At 40.3% G+C, this 21,569-nt stretch overlaps 1 protein-coding gene across 1 annotated transcript in view; it reads right to left on the bottom strand.

Annotated features, from left to right (window-relative positions):
* Positions 1-21,569, bottom strand: part of TMTC1 (transmembrane and tetratricopeptide repeat containing 1) — a 311,926-nt gene that overhangs the window by 77,117 nt on the left and 213,240 nt on the right. The window contains exons 10-11 of the mRNA XM_027541632.1: positions 13,877-14,044; positions 5,085-5,198 (exon numbers count right to left, since the gene is read on the bottom strand). Coding sequence (XP_027397433.1) covers positions 5,085-5,198; positions 13,877-14,044 — 282 coding nt within the window. The remainder of the gene's footprint in view (positions 1-5,084; positions 5,199-13,876; positions 14,045-21,569) is intronic.

A 21,569-nucleotide genomic window follows, 5' to 3' on the forward strand; every position in this document is an offset into this window, starting at 1 on the left:
AGAATATAATTTCAACAAAAAGGAACAAAAATAATTTCAATTGTCCTACTGGAAAGCATATTTAGACTTTTATAAATGAAAATGACATACCAGCAGAAGAATCCATCTCCACTTGTTAAACTAGGTTAACAAATGGTATCGCAATTTTTATTCTTTCCAGAAATATATGGCAGCTGGTAGTTAATGCCACCTGTAGTCATGCGAGTTATTTTAAATGCTCATTCAAAAATAGCCTGGGTAAAGAAGGGCTTTTAAGTAATCATTAAATCCTGATTTTTATAAAATGTTCAAGCTCTACCAGTTTTATAGACAACACTTTTCAAAGGCATTATAATAATCTTATTAATAGACTCAGGACATCAATGAACAGTGGGTTAATTAGACACAGACTTCTTTACAGTCTAATGATGTGGCTTTCTTCAATAATCACTGTCTTATGATTTCCTTTTTTCCACATACACTTATTACAATCTCATGGAGTCTCTCTGCAGACTTCCAGTTATCTACATATGAGGGAATATAAAGAATGATAGCAGTGGGAACTGTTCTTATGACAAGTCTCTATTTTACGCATTAAAAAAAATCCCAGTCAGAAAAATTTTAGCTTCTCCTTTCTCATGTGTTAGCCAATTATATATCAGTTGAATATTTCTTTTGTACAAGAGTTTTAAAAGCACATTCCTTTCCTTTTAATTATGCCTGGTTAGGGACTTCAAACCCCGCCCCCCCCCCCCGCCCCCCACTAACAGCTTCCCTCCTCTTCAGATTTTCTATTTAAAAGATCAACAATAGATATATTAGGAGTGGAAAAGTCCTCTCTAAGGAGCCATGGTGACCCAAAGACACTTGAGAGATCCCTCAGGTCAGGGACCTCTGAGTAATGCATCTCCTACTCAATATAACTTACAGGAGGGTGACTTCTTAGACTATGTCTGTGAATTTCATGTGAAACCATAACTGTGAAAAGAAAATAGTTATCTGGGTGGCTGAGGATTACAGCCTTTTTATATGTGGCTGATATCCAACTACCTGGAATGCATCAGCCAGTCTGGGTGTGGCGGGGGCTTACTGTCAGAGGCTGGAAGGAAGAGGACATCTAAGTGAACAAATGTTCAGAGGAACATGGAGTGATTCCTCCTGACATCAGAGAGACTTTTTTGATCCACTCGAATAAAGGTGAACTCTATTCTCATTGCCAGCTTCAGGGTTCTTAATGCCTAGCCCATATTAGCCAATCAGTAATTGATTTTTGTAGGGAATCTATACTTAAGGTGAAAAATAATTTCCATGAGACTTCTAATGAAGACTCTTTTAAAACAGACATGTAAATGTGTCATCAGATTTCCAGATGTTCTCTCTTCTCTGTAAAGCATTTTGGGGGATACAGACAACTTAGTAAACCCTCTCTGTAAGTCTGGGCCCTTTTGTTCCTGTAAGTTATGCTGCTTGAGTCAGTTGTGTTTATTAACAAATTTATTCCAGTTTATTGCAATTTCATGATATAATGAAATATCTTGCAAACTGATAAAATATAAATGTGAAAAAGAGAGTTGTAATTTTTATGAAAACTAAAAAGAAAACTCAAAGAAGGGAAGTTGCTCAAAAATTGCTGTTGAATTCAATATAAGATTAATTGTAAAAGACTGGAAAAGAAAAATCAGAAGTCTCAGTCTTTACATTTTTAATCCACTTTAAAGTATCAAAACTCATCACCACAGAAATGAATTATGTATGTGTTTTTTGCCAATTCTAATCAGCAGACTCTTACTCAAAGAAAAAGACTTGGTATGACATTAAGAGAATTGGTAAATGGGGGTACCTGTGAAACTTTAGGATACAGTAAAACATTTTAGTGTGCATTATTTATTTTGTGATTCTTCACTTTAAACTGACTTTTTAAACTAATCAAGAAGCCACTGGCCAACTACACATACAGTATTAACTGCACTTTATTTGGGAAGTGCCACTCTTGATCCTTTTGGGCTTACCAAGTGAATCATTTCATGAGAGGTTTTGTACAGGAAGAGCTTAATGGTTGGGTGGTCTCTGGACTTTCTACTCCCATCATATGAGGTGAAATGGTAGGAACCTTCTCCAGAGTAACTCAATGGTCAAAAACTTTTGAAGGAAAATGGCAGCTTCACCACGAGTATTCTGATTTTCCAGTGTACAGAATCCCAACCTTTATAACACCCTAATAAACACAACAGCCACCCCAACAGCAAAGGAAAACTTACACCTGTCTTTGTGGAGGATTTAAGGAAATGGTTCTGACAATTTCCTTTGATGATTTGAGTCTTAATCTGAATCTATGACCTCGGCTGCGGCATTATCCAAGGGCGACCTCCCTTGCAATACAGAAATGTCATAAAAGAGGTACACCAAAATGAAGTTAATGGTACTTCTACATTGTTTAAAAAACAGAATAAAGTTTAAAAGAAGCACAGTATTCATGCCATATATAATTACCAATTTAATATAGTGTTATTTTGAGAACTATAAGCCAGCCAAAAAGATATAGATACAAACTTTATGACTAACTTCACCATTGTCTTTGGAATTTATACAGTTATTACAACAGGAATGAATAACTCTGGGGACTGACTTCAGATAACACCACATTTAATCCTGCATTTCCCTAATTATTCTCTTTCTTGCTGTGTGCAAATACGGAAAACATCAGAGACAGCAAAGGTGCAGTAGAATGAAACAGTTGGGATAGAGCAGAACCCCAGAGTCTGCAACCTCCACAAAGAGTTACATTAAAGGAAGGATAGTCTTCCAGTCACCGGGGATAAATAATCACCAAAATGATGAATAGTCATAGTATCTTCCTTTTTTTAACATAAAGAGTGACAATTTACTTAAAAAAAAAAAACCCCACATCCACTGAAAATTCACATAGAGGTATCCACACAAAAATAATAATAATTTAAATCAAAAGTATTTTGAGCCTGGTGGGGAGAGGATGAATTACTTCACTAATTACTATGCAGTATATTTTTAGCTTTAATTATTTTTACCGCATTTCTCAAAGGACATGTTTCTTCCTGAAGCACAGTTGTTGAAGCAAACATTTATCTTTATTGTTTCATAGGAAACAGGAGGAAGTCCCAACCAGCTACTGCGATTCTATAAAATCAGCTACAGGAGAATTTTGCTTAATTTATACTTTTGCCCCAAGCTGTTCCTTAGGATCTGCCTTATTTTTTTGTTTGAACTTGACAGAAAATAGTGTGTTAGAATGAAAGAAACTTAAAAAGATACGGGTACATTTCCCTTCCACCAATATTTTTCAGGCAAACTTACTGCTCTTCTCTTCCCTTTAAGAATGCCACCTGAAATCATGGCACACTAATTAATTATTGAAGATAAAACATAATTTATTGGCTTGAATGTCCGTTGAAAGAACACGCCTTTTAAAAAAAAATGACACTTCCTCAATTCAAAAATAATGTGTGTTCATTGTAAAACTTCTGGAGCACAAAGGAAAGAATAAAGAAAGAAATTAAACCATAATCTCACTAACCAGAGATAAGCAGTGTAAACATTTGGATAAATTGGCTTGCAGTGAAAAAAATACAATTCCTTATTAAATCTTTCAAAATGCTTTCTATTTCTTAATAAAAACTTCCTTCTCACAATAATGAGCTTTGTTGCAATTATTCCTCTGGGGCTCATATTTCTTGAAATCTTTGGGAAAAAGAACTTGATGTGAATAGCTTAAAATTTTTCCCATATTGGATATTAAATAACAAGTCCTAAAGTCTAAAAGCTTTTGCTTGATGACCAAATATACTTATGTAGAACACTATTCAAAAGGATAACTTTAAACAATTAGGTCAGTTACTTTAAGAATGACAATTTCAAACTAAACCTTGAGACAATCCAAGAAGGGTGTTCAGTGAAATGCGTGCTTTGTTTGGTACACATATTTTAGAGCATGTCCCAAAGTGGAGCAGCATCAGAAAATTCAACTAAATGTGGGACACACTGTAGAGGCATGGAAACCTCTTGAGAACACTTCTGTGAGCTCACACGGGGAGATTCTGAGGCTGTGTTTAGTTATCAGGTCTTCACTCCTTCCAGGTTAAACACATTTATTATCTGAGATCTTCTAGGGCAGACCTTCTTTTTTGCGGGGAGGGGAAAGACCACCTTGCAAATCAGAGTTGCAGTTGGGGCAACTAAAAGCAATACAGATGGCTGCTGATCATGCAGAACTTAAATCTGAATCTAAAATCGCCTCTGGGGCTTCCCAGGTGGTGCAGTGGTAGAGATGCCTGCCAACACAGGAGATGCAAGAGACACAATCTCGATCCCTGGGTTGGGACAATCTCCTGCAGGAGGAAATGGCAATCCACTCCAGCATTCTTGCCTGGAAGATTCCACGGACAGGGGAGCCTGGTGGGCTACAGTCCATGGGGTTGCAAAGAGTCAGACATGACTGAACAGGCACGCAGTAAAATCATCTCTAAAGCTATACATGGTATATTCTCTTCCAGTAGATAAGTACAAAGAGAGTGTCAGGGCTGCTCATGTTTAAAATGTTAAAACATTAAAAAATATACTATATATACATGTATGTATGACTGAGCGACTGAACTGATGTATATACATACCTTGTTAACATATTCCCAACAGAGTAATTAAGTGAATTCTCACTTTTTTTAAATTTAACACAATGATCAGAGTATTTTACTTCTATTCTCAAAAGTTTTTATATAAATCCTTTTAGATAATGGGAAGCCTAGACTGGGAAGAATTAATTGGAGTAAATATCCTATGAATTTACGAGAATATTTTTTATAACCAATTCCTATAGGTCTGTATATATGTATTTAACTGTGTCACTTCATTACATAATGTGTAGCAATGGAAATTTTTATAAGAAAACACCGAAAGTTAGAAGCAAAGTAGACTTATAACAGACTTGAACAAAAAGCCAAAAAATTTGGAGTCCAAGATCTATACCACCTCCAAGGAGATGGTCACTATCAAGAGAAACAAGGTCTCTATATACTGGGAGGGGTGAGTGAAATAAACAAGGGCCTGAAAAGCACAGACACCCAGCTGCAGCTTACTTGAGGGCCGTTCTGTAGTGGTAGATGGCTTCCCTGTTCCGACCCTGGTCCTTCAGGAAATTGGCATAGTTGTAGTGAACCTTGGCATTGTGGGGCAGAGTTTGAACTCCAGACCTAAAAGTTAATAAATTAAAAAAAAATGAGTAACAAAGAGTACTGCTTAGGAATGTTGACAGTTGCTTTCATGTTTTAATCACAGATTTATGAACCTGCATTTGAAATGTTCATTGCATCCACCAAAGCCTCTTTCAAAACTTGTGGACCTTATGAGTTACTAAACATGCTTCTGTGGAAAACAGTGAAGGTTGTGCACAATTATGCACAAGCAAAATACACTAACTGCATGTGAAGCAGAGGAGCAGGAAGTAGTGAGAGATGATTCTTTGGGGGGACAATCATGCATGCTCAAGTTAACTCAGCTTTTTCCTTTTTCCTTACTTCTTTCACTTATAGCCTTCCTCTTTTTTTAAAAAAATTGAGATTGTCTATAAAAATAAATCATTACAAGAAGGATGACTGTAGACTAGCCTCCCTACTAAGGTTTGTTGGAAATAAATATTTCTCATGTACTAAGCCAGGGCTAATTTTATTTAAAGGCAGGTGTAATTATTAATAAATATTCTACAAGTTGGAGGTAAGGAAAGGAGGTTTGGCTCAGAAAAGTTAAAAATTTCTTAAGTCATGAGTGTATTAGTCTGCTCAGACTGGCAAAACAAAATACCTGGGGAGCCCCAGAGGTTAACACTGAAGTTTTGAAGGTGATACAAGTCACTTGTAACTGCACCACAAATTCACCTTGCACAAGATCAGCCTGGTAGTAAGTACCAAGAATGGGATTCTGACCCAAGGAATTTGCTTCTAGAGTCTCCGTTCCCTCACCTGCAAGGAGGTGGTGGCAGGGAAGTGACAAAGGTAGATGGGTTTGGGAGCTATCTGGGAAGAAAACTCCAGAACTTATGTAGGTTAAATGTGGGAGGGCAACAGGCTAAAGGTGAGAGGAAGGAGACATGATGACAACCTAATTTCTGGGCAATTGTATTTCAAATGCAGTACCTCTTCTAGGTAAGAACACTAGGGAAATTCCATACAAAGTGTTAAAGCGGTTAGGGAAATACGTCAGGGTATTGTGACCTTTGTTGAGCTTTTGTTGAAATAGCCCCTATTTAATGTTATAAGCCAATAAAAACTGTTTTTAATTTTAAAATAAAGAAAAATGTGCAAAGGCAAACATAAATGAAAGAAAAAAAAATTAACAGCCCCTTAGGACCAGCAAAGACTGTCCCACTTAAAATCCACTGGCTGGCTCCTTGAGGAACTCTTCAGAGGACAGAATGTACAGGGAGTGGGTGAAGCTAGAGACCAACCCAAGGGCAACATCCTGGGAAAGCAGCAGACTCCACCTTATGTGGAGCTGCTGAGGTGAGGTCAAATGCATGGCCCTAGCTACCTCTTCCTGGACCTGCACATCCCGGTGACTTATTTCACTATTCTTTCCCTTCCCAGCAAAAGGCAGGAAGTTTAGTCTCTAGAGGGCTTCCCAGGTGGCGATAGTGGTAAAGAACCTGCTTGCCAATGCAGGAGATGTAAGATACTTGGGTTCAATCCCTGAGTCGGGAAGACCCCTGGAGAAGGGCATGGCAACCCCCTCCAGTATTCTTGCCTGGAGAATCCCATGAACAGAGGAGTCTGGTGGGCTACAGTCCATGGGGTTGCAAAGAGTTGGACACTGAAGAGTTGGACTTAGCACACACTCATGTTACTCCCTAGAGAACTGAATCAGAGAGCTCCTGCATTCAGAAACAACAGGTACAGCTGAGGGCCAGTAGAGATGTACCTTCAAAGTAGGTTAAGTGACAATATGCATTCTGAACAGTGGATCCTCCTAACCCTGTGGTATCCATGCAAAGCTCTACACACTGGCAGCCAGGATTGGACTCTCAGGGAGGAGACTGGAGGAATCCTCTCACTGGAAAATGACTAACCCAAAACAAAAGATTTACAAATGCTACCATTTGGGTGCTCCAGTGAAACCATCAATCTCTTCAATCACCCCCACAGTACAGCTCACTAGCTAACAAACAAAGCTAGAATTTTAATGTAACATTTCAAATGGACATTACCCAAAGTATATTTAGTCATGGCAGGACCAAGGTCAGAGTGATAGTGATGGCTTCTTAAAAATTTAATTTTTATACAGGAAAATGTCTGATTTTTCTCTCCGAAACTACACAGTGCATGGTACAGGGAGATTTTAAAGATAACTTTGATTTCAGCATAGATATAACTGTAATATTTATTGGAACTGATCCTTCCTTCTATGCAATTAGCATAGCCGCTCTATTATGTTTCACCCAAGTTCGGTCTGTGAAAACACGTCCTTGTGAAGATGAGGGCATTGTTCAGGGATGGCAGTAGGAAGTAGTAACACTCGTAGCAGGCGAGCGGGTGTGGGTGGAGGAACTGCAATCCTGTGACTCTGCTGCTTTTCCCATTGCTATTTCCCATTGTTGTTTTTGACCTTTACATTCTCTACGTAATGTTTTCCTGCTTTGTTTTTCCAGTCTCTCATTTTACAATGAACAGTTTATGAAAAAAGAAAGATAAACTAGCCAAAGGCAAAACTTTCAGTGTCACTGAGTGGCCAGTTTGCCTCTCCTTCCCGGGCCAGCCTCCTCAGCCTGTGACTCGGATGTTGTCATTCAGTCGTCCCAACTGTCTTAATAGAATGTGCAGCCTTACACACATTTACTCCACAAGGAAATGTAGGATTCATGAGTTATGGTGCTGGATCTCAAACCCTATTCATGACTGCTGCTGCTGCTACTGTTTAGTTGCTAAGTCGTGTCTGACTCTTTGCGATCCCATGGACTGTAGCCTGCCACGCTTCTCTCTCCATGGGGTTTCCCAGGCAAGAATACTGGAGCAGATTGCCATTTCCTTCTCCAGGGATTGAACCCGCATCTCCTGTGTCTCTTGCATTGGCAAGCGAATTCTTTATCACTGAGTCATTGGGGAAGCCCTATTAATAACTACAACAAGGATTATGAATAAAAGCCTCCCTCTGAATGCAGGGTCTGTATTCATGCACTTTACATTTCTCCCTCACACCTCTCATTTGCAGAAGACTTGAAAAATACCAGAGATATCAAGACACTTCTCTCAGGTATCTCTCCAAGTTTGTAGAACGTTTGTTTTGTTGATATTACTGGAACAATAGGTCAGGAAAACCATCTCCAAATTCCTGATTAGAAAACAAACACTTTTTAAAAACAAGTAGTGTTTGGCCAGAGGTTAACAGGAAAGGAAAGTAAGAATTTGTGGTTCTCCTCGATTGTGACCCTATTTAACCTAAGGTTTCCAACACCACACTCAGGATGGCCAGTGCTTACACCGGCTCATTTTAAATCAAGTGCTGAGCTAAGCATCCACTTCCAAGGGCTATCTCCTTTCCACCCTTCAACAACCCATCAGATGGGTAGTATACTGTACCTCCCATATTGTAGTTGAGGAAATTGAAGCTCAGAGAGATGAAGGCTATTTTCTAAGGTTACAGACTGAGTAAATAGTTGAGCAGAGATTTCAACCAAGGCCAATATAAGGTCAGAATCATTCCTGAAGTTGGTCAGTATTGGATAAACCTAAAAGGTACCACAAGATACTAGGTACATTAGAATGTCACTGTGACTATGTTTATATCATTGATAAACAAACTACAGCCTGATGGGCCACAGACACATCCATGGGTTTACCCTTCTACAAAAATGTCTTTGGCCTCTTTCCCAAGGTAACAGCAGAGTAGCTGCAAAAGAGACGAGAGGGTCCACGAAGCCTCAAATATTTATAGTCTGGCTTTTACAAAGGAATCTGCCAATCTCTGGTTTCTGTTCTCTGCCCTGAGAGATCTGCTTATCTTTCTGGCTCAGCAATTCCAGAGGAAGAAAAAGAAATGTGTTTCCTACAGAAAGGGAGGAAGATCTAGGCCGTATATTCTTAAGGGTGGTCCACAGATCATTTAAACAGTTCATGAATGGGATTCAGAGAGAACCCAAACTGGATGCAAAACAAAATATGCTATCTTTGTCATTCTAGGTATTTTGAAGATTTGGGGGATAGGAAGAAAATATTTAATCAAATTGTGTTATTTTGGTACAATTTCCTGCAAACACACATAAGAGTCTTGGGTATCACTCAGTTCAGCTGGACGTATGCAGTTTCTATCTCCTCAGATTAGATAGCAGAATAATTTCCTGTTCTAAGAGATTAAAGAAAATGTACCTTGCAACTATGATTACAAATATCTCTCACTCTGTCTCCATCCGTCTCTCTGTCTGTCTGTCTCTGTTTACATTGGGCGTAGATTAAGTTAGACAACATAAAGCAAAATATAGGTGTGGTGAAGTATATACATTCTTTGGCTTTTACATTAGATTTGGGTTCAAATCCTGGCTCCTCCTTTCACAGCTATCTGACTTGGACAAACTACTCTCTCTTTCTGAGCCCTTGGTGAGACACAAGGATTGGATTCTTATGCTTTTGTGTGAGAGGTTTTCAAGAATAGATGTACAAAGATGTGAGGCAGCTTTGCATTGGTATCTCCTAAAAATACATCATTCAGTGCCATCTTTTTTTGTGGGAGGAGGCCTTAGCTGGAAACACTGGAACTTGACTGAAATTTGGATTTTCTCTAACACAAAGGTCTGTCCTAAGATATTCTGTAAGATTGCTCATAGTATTGCCAAGCAAAACCACTCCATATAGTTAGAGAGGTCTTGAGACCATATGACCTGGGATGGCCAATGAGTTTAGTTTGGAAGAGAGGAGAAAACAGAATCAGGACCTCTGTAAGGACATCAGCTTATTTAGAACTTTTTCTTACTCAATGGGCCAGCTCTTGGTTTTGACCATTACAGCTACTTTAGGTTTTCCTCATCCTACCATACCGAGCTCAGGCCCACAAGAGAACAGTCCTTGAAGGCTTGGGTTGACTACAGTCGCCTGCCTACACTTATACAGTGTCCTGCCCTTCCTCTTGTCTACCACCTGCTTTGTTGTTGTTTAGCTGCTAAGTTGTGTCCAGCTGTTTGCGACCCCACAGACTGTAGCCCGCTAGGCTCCTCTGTCCATGGGATTGCCCAGGCAGGAATACTGGAGTGGGCTGCCATTTCCTTCTCCAGGGAATCTTCCTGACCCAGGGATTGAACCCATATCTCCTGCATTGGCAGGCGGATTCTTACCAGTGAGCCACCAGGGAAGATCCTACTACCTGCTACATTATATTAAAATGTGTTCATGCGTCTGACTCCCATCCAGACTTTGGGCTCCTCTAGTCTCTCCCCCAACCCACTTCTCGCTCATGTCCTAGAACACAATGCAGAGCAATAACCTTACATAGTGTTTATCATACTGCCCTGGGCATCTTTTAACACACTCTTTTATTCTTATAAATACACCAGAAGATGCACGAGTGTACTAAGTCACTTCAGTCGTGTTTGACTCTTTGTGACCCTATGGATTGTAGCCCACCAGGCTCCTCTGGTCCATGGGTTTCTCCAGGCAGGAATACTGGTATGGGTTGCCATGCCCTCCTCCAGGAGATCTTCTCTGGAGGGATCTTCTTAGAGATCTTCCCTAGGGATCAAACCACCCACCTCTCTTATGTCTCCTGCATTGGTAGATGGGTTCTTTACCACTAGTGCCACCTGAGAAGCCCCTAACAGAAGACAGACACTATCATTATTCTAAATTTTTTAAAAATTACTAAAAAAAATTTTTAATGAAATTTAGATGACTTACAATGTTGTGTTAGTTTTAGGTGTACAACAAAATGATTCAGGCCATTTCCTTCTCCAGAGGATCTTCCCAACCCAAGGATCAAACCTGCATCTCCTGTGTCTCCTGCATTGCAGGCTTCAGATTCTTTACCTGCTAAGCCATTAGCGAAACCATATATATATATGGTTCCTTCCTTATATATGTATATATACACACACACACACACACACACACACACACACACACACATATATATATAAAATTATGGTTTATCACAAGATATTGAATAAATATACTGAATAGTTCCCTATGCTATACATAGATCCTTGTTGGCTATCTGTTTCACATAAAGAAGTGTATATATGTTAATCCCAAATTCCTAAATTTTAAAATAAAGAAACTAAGGCATGAAGTGGTTGAGTAACTCACCCACGATCACAGAGCTATTAAACAGTGGAACTTGGAGCAAAGCCAAAAAGCCTAATTCCAGACTCCACACCAACTACTAATCCTATCATGACTCAAAGATTCCTGCTAAATGGTCAACTAATTTGAACATTGCTAAGGAAAGATGAATATATACAAACATCTGGTCTTGAAGGAAAAAGAAAAAACTTAAAGTCTCAGATTCTTAAAAGTTTTCTCAGAATATAAATCAATTATAATAGGTAAAGTTTTCTAAAACCTATTGATAGCTTTGATTTGCATATCACACAAAACTCCATTTGATCAGCAAAGGACTCTCAGACACAAAGTTTCTTTATGTACATATGTGGAGTGTTTTAGTAATCAACTGCTCACTTCCTACATGCTCCCATCTAAAAAATCAGAAGCCTCTGCATGCAAGGTCAATGAGCGTTTTGCTCTTTTGTTTTCCCTTTTTAAAATTGCTGGCATCAGTTGTATAGGGATTGAACACTAACTTGTTATCCTTGAGATAAACCACTGTCTGTCAGAATCCATCCCCAGAGTTGCTCCGATTAAGCAGTAAACATCATTATAAAATGCAATCACTCTTAGTACCTGTACTCAAGAAGGTTTAACATAGGGCAGACCCATTTAAACATTTTTCATAAAATCACTGACTACTAAAAGTGAAAGAAAAAATGAATTAAGTCAACAGAAACCAGGAGGAAGTTATATTCCTGAACTTCCATGCCCTTGTGTTTACAGAATGACCTCAGCACTGGGCAGTAAGAGGGAACGAGTTCACTGTCATCTGTAAGCACTGCACTGAAGTCAGGGGTATGACAGGAACAGAACAGGCTCTGCAGCCTAAAAATGAAAAACAATTCATAGAAAAGGAAAAAAAAAAAAAAAAACAGAGCAACAGGTCCCTACAGTACCCATGGAAATAATGATGGTGATAATGATAATGACAATGACAATAAATGACATGTAATAATAAATAAAGACATGCATGCCAAATTACATTTTTTTCTATTAAAAAAGTTAAATTGCCAAGTAGCAAAATCAGATATATTGTTTTAAGTGGACTTCCTGTGGAGAATTTGCTTTTGCTGTGTTATCTCAGAGGAAGCCAACTTCCCTCCCCTCACCCCCATGGAAGTTAGAGGAGAGTCGTTGACCAGTTCTGTCATCTCAGTGCCCTGATGGGGGACAAAGGGCAGGCACGTGACCTAAGTTCAGGCTCAGTTAGAAGACTTTATCTTCCTGGAACTGTGATGTGAAGAGAGAAAACAGGGGTAAGTTTGCTGCTCCTGCTGCTAAGTCGCTCCATTCATTCCATTGCAAGTTTTCACATCCCCTCAAGACAGACTATTCAGACAACCAGTCTGCTAGGCACCAGCTTCCTCACTTGCCCCCCAATTCTGTGTGCTCCCCTATGTTCCTCCTATATTTTCTCATTTTAAAAAGTAATCCCGACACTTCATTCCTTCATTTACCCTCCATTCACTCCTTTGCAAATATTCAGGTCCCCTCAAGACAGACTATTCGAACAACCAGTCTGCTACACACTTTCAGGTGTTTGCCTCCAAAGAATAAGTGTAGGGTAGCAGGTGATCAGGGAACCAAATAAAACCACATTGACTGAACTGGCCAACTGGGCCACAAGTGAGGATAGAAGCAGGAGGCAGGCAAAAACTAGGAACTCCTAGAGACTGGGAAATACTCATGGGAGGTCAGGTGTGGCTGAGCCAGGAGCCCAGGTGAAGGTTGCCTGGGCTGTGGCATCAATGAGACAAATCAAGTGCAGAAACACAGCATGATGAGTGACCCAAAGGATGTTTATACTTTAGACATTTAGGACATTGTTATATTGGTGGCTCAGATGGTAAAGAATCTGCCTGCATTGCAGGAGACCTGGGTTTAGTCCCTGGGTTGGGAAGATCCCCTGGAAAAGGGAATGGCTACCCACTCCATTATACTTGCCTGGAGAAACTCTTGAACAGAGGAGTCTGGCAGACTACAGTCAATGGCAACAGTCAATGGTTGTAAAGAGGCAAACACGACTAAGTGACTAACACTTCACTATATTCTGAAACAGCTTCTACACCATATAAAATCCTACCAGGAGATGAGACACCGTTTCCTGTTCACAATTAATGTTCAAAATAAAGCAACTGGATCACAGATCACGACTTAATGTCCTGAAACATTTTAAAGAAAATGTATTGCATTTCTCTTCCTTCTTGCTGTGCACTCACCTTTCCCATTCACTCAGCTGAACAATGGAATTAGACTTATTGCTTCATTTTGTTTATAGCTGATTTTACAGCCCAGCTTATCATTAAGACTTTCCATCTCAATTCACAGACCCCCCAAAGCTTCCCGTGATCCTTATTTTCATCAATTCACTTAGAATGAGCTCCCATAAAACTTAATATACTATTTAAAAAAACTGAAGTTAAAACCCAAAATAAAAGGACATCTTCCATTTATAACTTCACTGAAAAACACTTCTGGAGTAGTAAATATTACTAGATGTCACCTGATTCATTTGGAAACAAATACATAAGCAAATGGGAAGAGATTCACTTTTATCCCTCTAGTCATACCTGAATAGGGACTCTCTCGATAGCCAAATTTCATTCTGTTTCATGGTTTTCCAGGAGAAAAGCAGCAGTAGCAGCACCGTGGACACACTCAGGGTGGTGGCTCCACAACGATTGAGCCACGTGCACAGCTTGCTCAGTCCGTGCACGAAAAGAATGCAGTAGCCCATGCTAGAAAAGAAAGTGGAGAAGCAGGTGAGTTTGAGAGTGTGACGGAGGCCTCTGAGCATTCCATCCCATACAACTAACTTTCAAACAGAGCCTGTGCTATGATAGAAAAACAGACACAACCTCCCTGTCAGATACATTTCCACATCAATGCTCCAGTGGGCTCCACTAGCACATTTGCTAGTTCTCTGTCCAAGTGTGGAGAACCACAGGTTCATCTTGTAGACTCCTGCTCCTAGATTTCATCAGCTCACACATCCAGAAAAGCCCATCCTGTATGCTCTTGGGTCTTGACTGGACCCTCTAAACTAATGTCCCTCGTGCTTCTAACATTGTATAAACCTTCTGGCACCATGTTTCAAATTTGGGCCCTGAGGCTTGAGAGAGACAGTCCCTGGAGGACTATCAGATCTTGAGAGGGATTCTGGTCACCAAGGAGCATTGGGTTTGGTCTCCAGAAACATGCCACCTAGTAAGTCCCCACTCTGGCAAAAGTCCTTAAGACTTTCCTTCCTGTGGGAAGGAAAATCCTCTCACAGGCCAACTCTAGAGCCTGGCAGCTTGGAGCTCATCATGGACAAGCTTCATTGATCTGATTCTCATGCTGACTGTGGCCTAGCTTTCCCAAGAGACAAGAAGAATCCTGGAGTGGGACTCTGGCACATTGCGGTCATATCTCTGAAAGCTTTGGCCTGGTGGATGGAACATGTTCCTTCCCATCATCTATGCACCCACAGAGAGGCTTCCTGCCTGCTGACTGGCCTCAGAAAAACACAAACATTTAGCTTGTACATTTCAGTCATTTTTTCCCTAAGATGACAATATAAATTATTACAGAATATTTTAACAACGAAGGGAGCTTGTATAAAGAAATCCTATATGAGTCAGACACTAATACTATAAGAAACCTTAAATCAATACATCTCATTTACTTTGCTCAACTATTTATTTGTTCTTTCACTAGTATATGACAGGCAGTATGCTGGGCACTAAAAATACAATTATAGGTAAAACACAGAATATATACCTCCTACTGTTACAGGCACCAAGAACATATCAGTGGACAACACAATCATTCTTCTCCTCCTAGAACTCATATGGAAGGAAAAAACAGCCAACAGGCAAGTAAAACACAGACCGCTGCTGCTGCTGCTGCTAAGTCGCTTCAGTCGTGTCCAACTCTGTGCGACCCCATAGACGGCAGCCCACCAGGCTCCCCCGTCCCTGGGATTCTCCAGGCAAGAACACTGGAATGGGTTGCCATTTCCTCCTCCAATGCATGAAAGTGAAAAGTGAAAGTGAAGTCACTCAGTCGTGTCCGACTCTTCGCGACCCCGTGGACTACAGCCTACCAGGCTCCTCCGTCCATGGGATTTTTCCAGGCAAGAGTACTGGAGTGAGGTGCCATCGCCTTCTCCGAAAACACAGAGTAGATCACACAGAATACAATACATTAAGCAGAGAAGAATCAAGTAGGAAAGAAAAGGCCGAGACCAGGCTGAGGTGGGGGAGATGAGCTGTACATAGGGTTAGGGAAGGCCTAACTGAAAAGGTGACATGTGGACCAGGTATTGAAATGCAGGAGGTGCACTCTGAAGGCACCCATGTCCCCAAGACCAGCTGTCTTCTCCCCCTGCCTTCATAAAGCAGCACCACAGAGGACCAATGTTTATCGAGCACATCTAATATGCCAAGCACATTCTTGGCAGAAAGTCAGCCCATCCTCACATCCCTGGGGTTCACTGTTAGCAGCGCTGAATTCCTGATACTGAAGAAGAGAGACAAAGACATTTGCTGAATTTGGTCATGTGGCTCATGCACAAAACACCAGAAATTCCGGATTCCAGAGTCCACACTCCATCTGCTGTCCTGACATTGGGGTTCTGCCTTGACTGGTGGATGCCTGTGTTCCTCACACCTTATCACACAGCTTCGCCTACTTCCTTCCCAAGCACTCCATTCACGAAATCTCAATGGTCGTTAACAGTTTCCTTGTAGGAAACAGAGCTGCCATCTGGCAGAGCAGTGGGGAAGTGAAACACTGGGATCCCAACAACTCCAGAGGAACGTGGCAGAATACAAGGATGACTAAGATAACAGCAGCCAAATGAACTATTTTATACGTTTGCACACTTGTTGAGTGTTTCCTACGTGTCAGTTCAGTTCAGTTCAATACGCGTCAGGTGCTGTGCTAAGAGCTTTATGTGGACCTGTCCACAATATCTGTAGGGCTTGGAACAAGGGTAGTACTGGCTTTAAATATATTATCTAATTAAAAAATTCAATCTTCAGTATCTTCGACTTCATAAATGAAGAAACTAAAGCTTTTGTTGTTGTTGTTCAGTTGCAAAGTTGTGTCTCTTTGCAACTCCATGGACTGCAGCACACCAGGCTTGCCTGTCCTTCACTATATTCCAGAGTTTGCTAAAACTTATGTCCAATGAGTTGATGATGCCATCCAACCATCTCGTCCTCTGTCATCCCCTTCTCCTCCTGCCCTCTATCGTTCCTAGCATCAGGGTCTTTCGCAATGAGTCAGCTCTTCACATCAGGTGGCCAAAGTATTGGAGCTTCAGCTTCAATATCAGTCCTTCCAATGAAAATTTAGGGTTGATTTCTTTTAGGATTGACCGGTTTGATCTCTTTGCTGTCCAAGGGACTCTAAAGAGTCTTAGAGAATTTAAATAACTTGCCCACAGCTCCAAAAGCTAGGAAGAGAGTCAGATCAGAAGTCCCATGGCCCTAATGTTCTGCTGTAATTCAGGAGTTGGCACACCTTTTCTGTAAGGGGCCAGAGAGTAAATATTTCAGGCCATATGGCCTCTGTCCTTCCTACTCAACTCTATCTTTGTAGCAGGAAAGCAGCCATTGACACTTATGTAAACAAATGAGCATGGCTGTGTTCCAACAAAATGTATTTATAAAAACAGGCGGTGGGCCAGATTCCACTCACAGGCCTGTCGTTGAGCCTTGCTACGGCCAACACGAAGGGGAACAGCGCTCCTTCCACTCAGCACAGGCCTTGGGATCAAGTAACACAGTCATTTTCTTTTCAGAAGTCCTTGTGTTGACATATGGTTTAAAGAAATGTTAAGCCATATAAAATAATCTCCATTTAGGTTTGCAAATTTCTCAGAGGATATCACATTCTTAAGAACTTGAACACAATATCAGAGATTAAGATGCTTCTCTATTATGACATTTCATCTTTCAACATCTGCTTTACTGCAGCTCTCAGCTGCAGGGGGTACGAATGCTTTCTTCATTGCTGGGGCAGCAAAAGCCCTCATTTTGAAACTGGAAAAATCAAGCAAATGAGAAACTACATACTTTTTTGGCCTCCAGGGAAATGAAACCAAACTCCAGTTTGGTCTGGCTAACCTGTTGAAGGAAAATGTGGATTCTGACTAGAGATGGCCACAGAGAGCCCAAAAGAGTCAGTGCAAACCATTGACAGCTGACAACATCATAACCTGGAGAACCCAGAACCCAACTGGCTGTGGAATGGCTTAGCTCAGTACAGAGGCATTTTCAAAGCACGCTTGAGAAGCACCACGGCTGTCCCAGAGAAGAAAGCACAGAAATGCTCTCTCATTCACAGGCCACAGGTATCTCCAATTTTGAATAGATTTTATTGACAAGCTGCTCAGCATGCAGCACTTGTACTAACTAAAGAAATTTACATCTCTCCCTTAAAAGACGCAAATCCAAAGAGAGCTGAATAGGAAATCTGAATCAACAATGTCTTTCCTTTCAAATTAGAATAAAAAAATGTTTACACCTGTTGTTTGAGAACTTTGTGAGCAGTTAATCATCCTGCAAATAGTACAAATGTACTTTCAGGAACCTTAAGGGGAAGAAGTTCTTAAGTGATAAAAGTAACAACATTTTCCCTTCCCATTTACATCAACCTGGAGAGATGACAATTTTCTATGACTGGGCCAAGGATTTAATGAAATTTGCTTTAGTTTCACTTTTTGTTTAATTATAGGCAGCAAAGAGAATCTTTCAGTTGTTAAGGTAGAACTGAAATTCTACCTTTTAATTTAACAAGCTCAAATTACCCACTGAATGTACCCATAAGTAGCATTAATGATACAAGACAGACACATTCTATTTTACTACTCTAAAAAATTCCCAACTTTAGACTGTTTAAGTGAAACACATCCCTGATTAACTTCACATTGATCTGTTGAATCCCCATCTGGAAATTTATCTGACCTTAAGATCTTATTCCAGTCTCATGAATGCTGACCCCAAATGGTTAAACAATAAAGCCCTGGAACCTTGAACCCAAAACAAGTGTTTGATGCTCTAGCAAAGGAAACAACAGGAGTCAATGGCGGCTCCTCAGCTCAGATTGAACCCAGAAGCTGGCAGTTCCATGAGCCCAGACTCATCAGTGTCCCAATTTATTGCCATTTCATTTATTATCTCAAACACTTGATGGATGGGGAAATATCCCCAAAGATAGAATGTATCTGGATGTGAAAGTTTATTCATAGTCTAGAGAAAGACTAGACTTGTGTATTTCCTTAGCTCCACATCCCAGGGGTGCTAGTCTAGGTTTATTAATGTTCTTAATTAATAAGAGAAGCTTCTTAATGTTTATTTTGTCACCTCCACTGGCTTTGTTCATAGTAATGTCTCCTAAGGCCCACTTGACTTCACACTCCAGAATGTCCGGCTCTAAATGAGTGACCACACCATTGCGGTTATCTGGGTCATTAAGACCTTTCCTATATAATTCTGTGTATTCTTGCCACCTCTTCTTAATCTCTCTGCTTCTTAGGTCCTTACTGTTTCTGTCCTTAACCATGCCCATCCTTGCATGAAATGTTCTCCTGATATCTTCAGTTTTCTTGACAAACACATCCACAATTGAGTGGTGTTTCTGCTTTGGCCCAGCTGCTTCATTCTTTTATTATTTTTTTTTAATTTTATTTTTAAACTTTACAATATTGTATTGGTTTTGCCAAATATCAAAATGAATCCACCACAGGTATATATGTGTTCCCCATCCTGAACCCTCCTCCCTCCTCCCTCCCCATACCATCCCTCTGGGTCATCCCAGTGCACCAGCCCCCAGCATCTAGTATCGTGCATTGAACCTGGACTGGCGACTCATTTCATACATGATAGTATACATGTTTCAATGCCATTCTCCCAAATCTTCCCACCCTCTTCCTCTCCCACAGAGTCCATAAGACTGTTCTATACATCAGTGTCTCTTTTGCTGTCTCGTACACAGGGTTATTGTTACCATCTTTCTAAATTCCATATATATGTGTTAGTATACTATATTGGTGTTTTTCTTTCTGGCTTACTTCACTCTGTATAATAGGCTCCAGTTTCATCCATCTCATTAGAACTGATTCAAATGAATTCTTTTTAATGGCTGAGTAATACTCCATTGTGTATATGTACCGTGGCTTTCTTACTCATTCATCTGCTGATGGACATCTAGGTTGCTTCCATGTCCTGGCTATTATAAACAGTGCTTCGATGAACATTGGGGTACACGTGTCTCTTTCCCTTCTGGTTTCCGTAGTGTGTATGACTACTAGAACTAATCAATGATTATAGTAAAGTTGCAGGATATAAAATCAACACACAGAAATCCCTTGCATTCCTATACACTAATGATGAGAAAACAGAAAGAGAAATTAAGGAAACAATTCCATTCACCATTGCAACGGAAAGAATAAAATACTTAGGAATATATCTACCTAAAACAACTAAAGACCTATATATAGAAAAGTATAAAACACTGGTGAAATCAAAGAGGACACTAATAGATGGAGAAATATACCATGCTCATGGATTGGAAGAATCAATATAGTGAAAATGAGTATACTACCCAAAGCAATTTATAGATTCAATGCAATCCCTATCAAGCTACCAACGGTATTCTTCACAGAGCTAGAACAAATAATTTCACAATTTGTATGGAAATACAAAAAACCTCGATTAGCCAAAGCTATCTTGAGAAAGAAGAATGGAACTGGAGGAATCAACCTACCTGACTTCAGGCTCTACTGCTTTATTCTTTCTGGAGGTATTAATAATTCCCCTCTGCTTTTCCCCAGTAGCATATTGGACACCTTCTGACCTGGGGGCAGAGTCTCATCTTCAGTGTCACATCTTTTTCCCTTTTCATTGGGTTCTCGTGGCACAAATATTGGAGTGGATTGCCATTTCCCTCTGCAGTGGACCACGTTTTGTAAGAACTCTGCACTCTGATCCATTTGTCTTGGGTGGGCCTGCACAGCATGGCTCATAGCTCTGCTGAGTTACGCATGCCCCTTTGCCATGACAAGTCTTTGATCCATGAAGCGAAGTTGTTTGTACTACAATTACCTTGAAAGGCTGTTGCATGGAGTAAATGAAATAACACATGGATGTGTTCTCTGAACTGAATACAGGTATCAGTGATCTCAAGGACAATGTCTATCTGTTCATGTGTGTATTTAGTACACTATTACATCAATTAGGGTTAATAGCAAGGAAAGATAAGAAAGCCTTCCTCAGTGATTGGTGCAAAGAAATAGAGGAAAATAATAGAATGGGAAAGACTAGAGATCTCTTCAAGAAAATTAGAGATAACAAGGGAACATTTCATGCAAAGATGGGCTCAATAAAAGACAGAAATGGTATGGACCTAACAGAAGCAGAAGATATTAAGAAGAGATGGCAAGAATACACAGAAGAACTGTACAAAAAAGATCTTCATGACCCAGATAATCATGATGGTGTGATCACTGACCTAGAGCCAGACATCCTGGAATGTAAAGTCAAGTGGGCCTTAGAAAGCATCACTACGATCAAAGCTAGTGGAGGTAATGGAATTCCAGTTGAGTTATTCCAAATCCTGAAAGATGATGCTGTGAAAGTGCTGCACTCAATATGCCAGCAAATTTGGAAAACTCAGCAGTGGCCACAGGACTGGAAAAGGTCAGTTTTCATTCCAATCCCAAAGAAAGGCAATGCCAAAGAATGCTCAAACTACTGCACAATTGCACTCATCGCACACGCTAGTAAAGTAATGTTCAAAATTCTCCAAGCCAGGCTTCAGCAATATGTGAAGCGTGAACTTCCAGATGTTCAAGCTGGTTTTAGAAAAGGCAGAGGAACCAGAGATCAAATTGCCAACATCCGCTGGATCATGGAAAAAGCAAGAGAGTTCCAGAAAAGCATCTATTTCTGCTTTATTGACTATGCCAAAGCCTTTGACTGTGTGGATCACAATAAACCATGGAAAATTCTGAAAGAAATGGGAATACCAGAACACCTGATCTGCCTCTTGAGAAATTTGTATGCAGGCCAGGAAGCAACAGTTAGAACTGGACATGGAACAACAGACTGGTTCCAAATAGGAAAAGGAGTTCGTCAAGGCTGTATATTGTCACCCTGTTTATTTAACTCATACGCAGAGTACATCATGAGAAATGCTGGACTGGAAGAAACACAAACTGGAATCAAGATTGCTGGGAGAAATATCAATAACCTCAGATATGCAGATGACACC

This window comes from Bos indicus x Bos taurus, chromosome 5 (genome assembly GCF_003369695.1).
Source record: "Bos indicus x Bos taurus breed Angus x Brahman F1 hybrid chromosome 5, Bos_hybrid_MaternalHap_v2.0, whole genome shotgun sequence".
Lineage (NCBI taxonomy): Eukaryota > Metazoa > Chordata > Mammalia > Artiodactyla > Bovidae > Bos > Bos indicus x Bos taurus.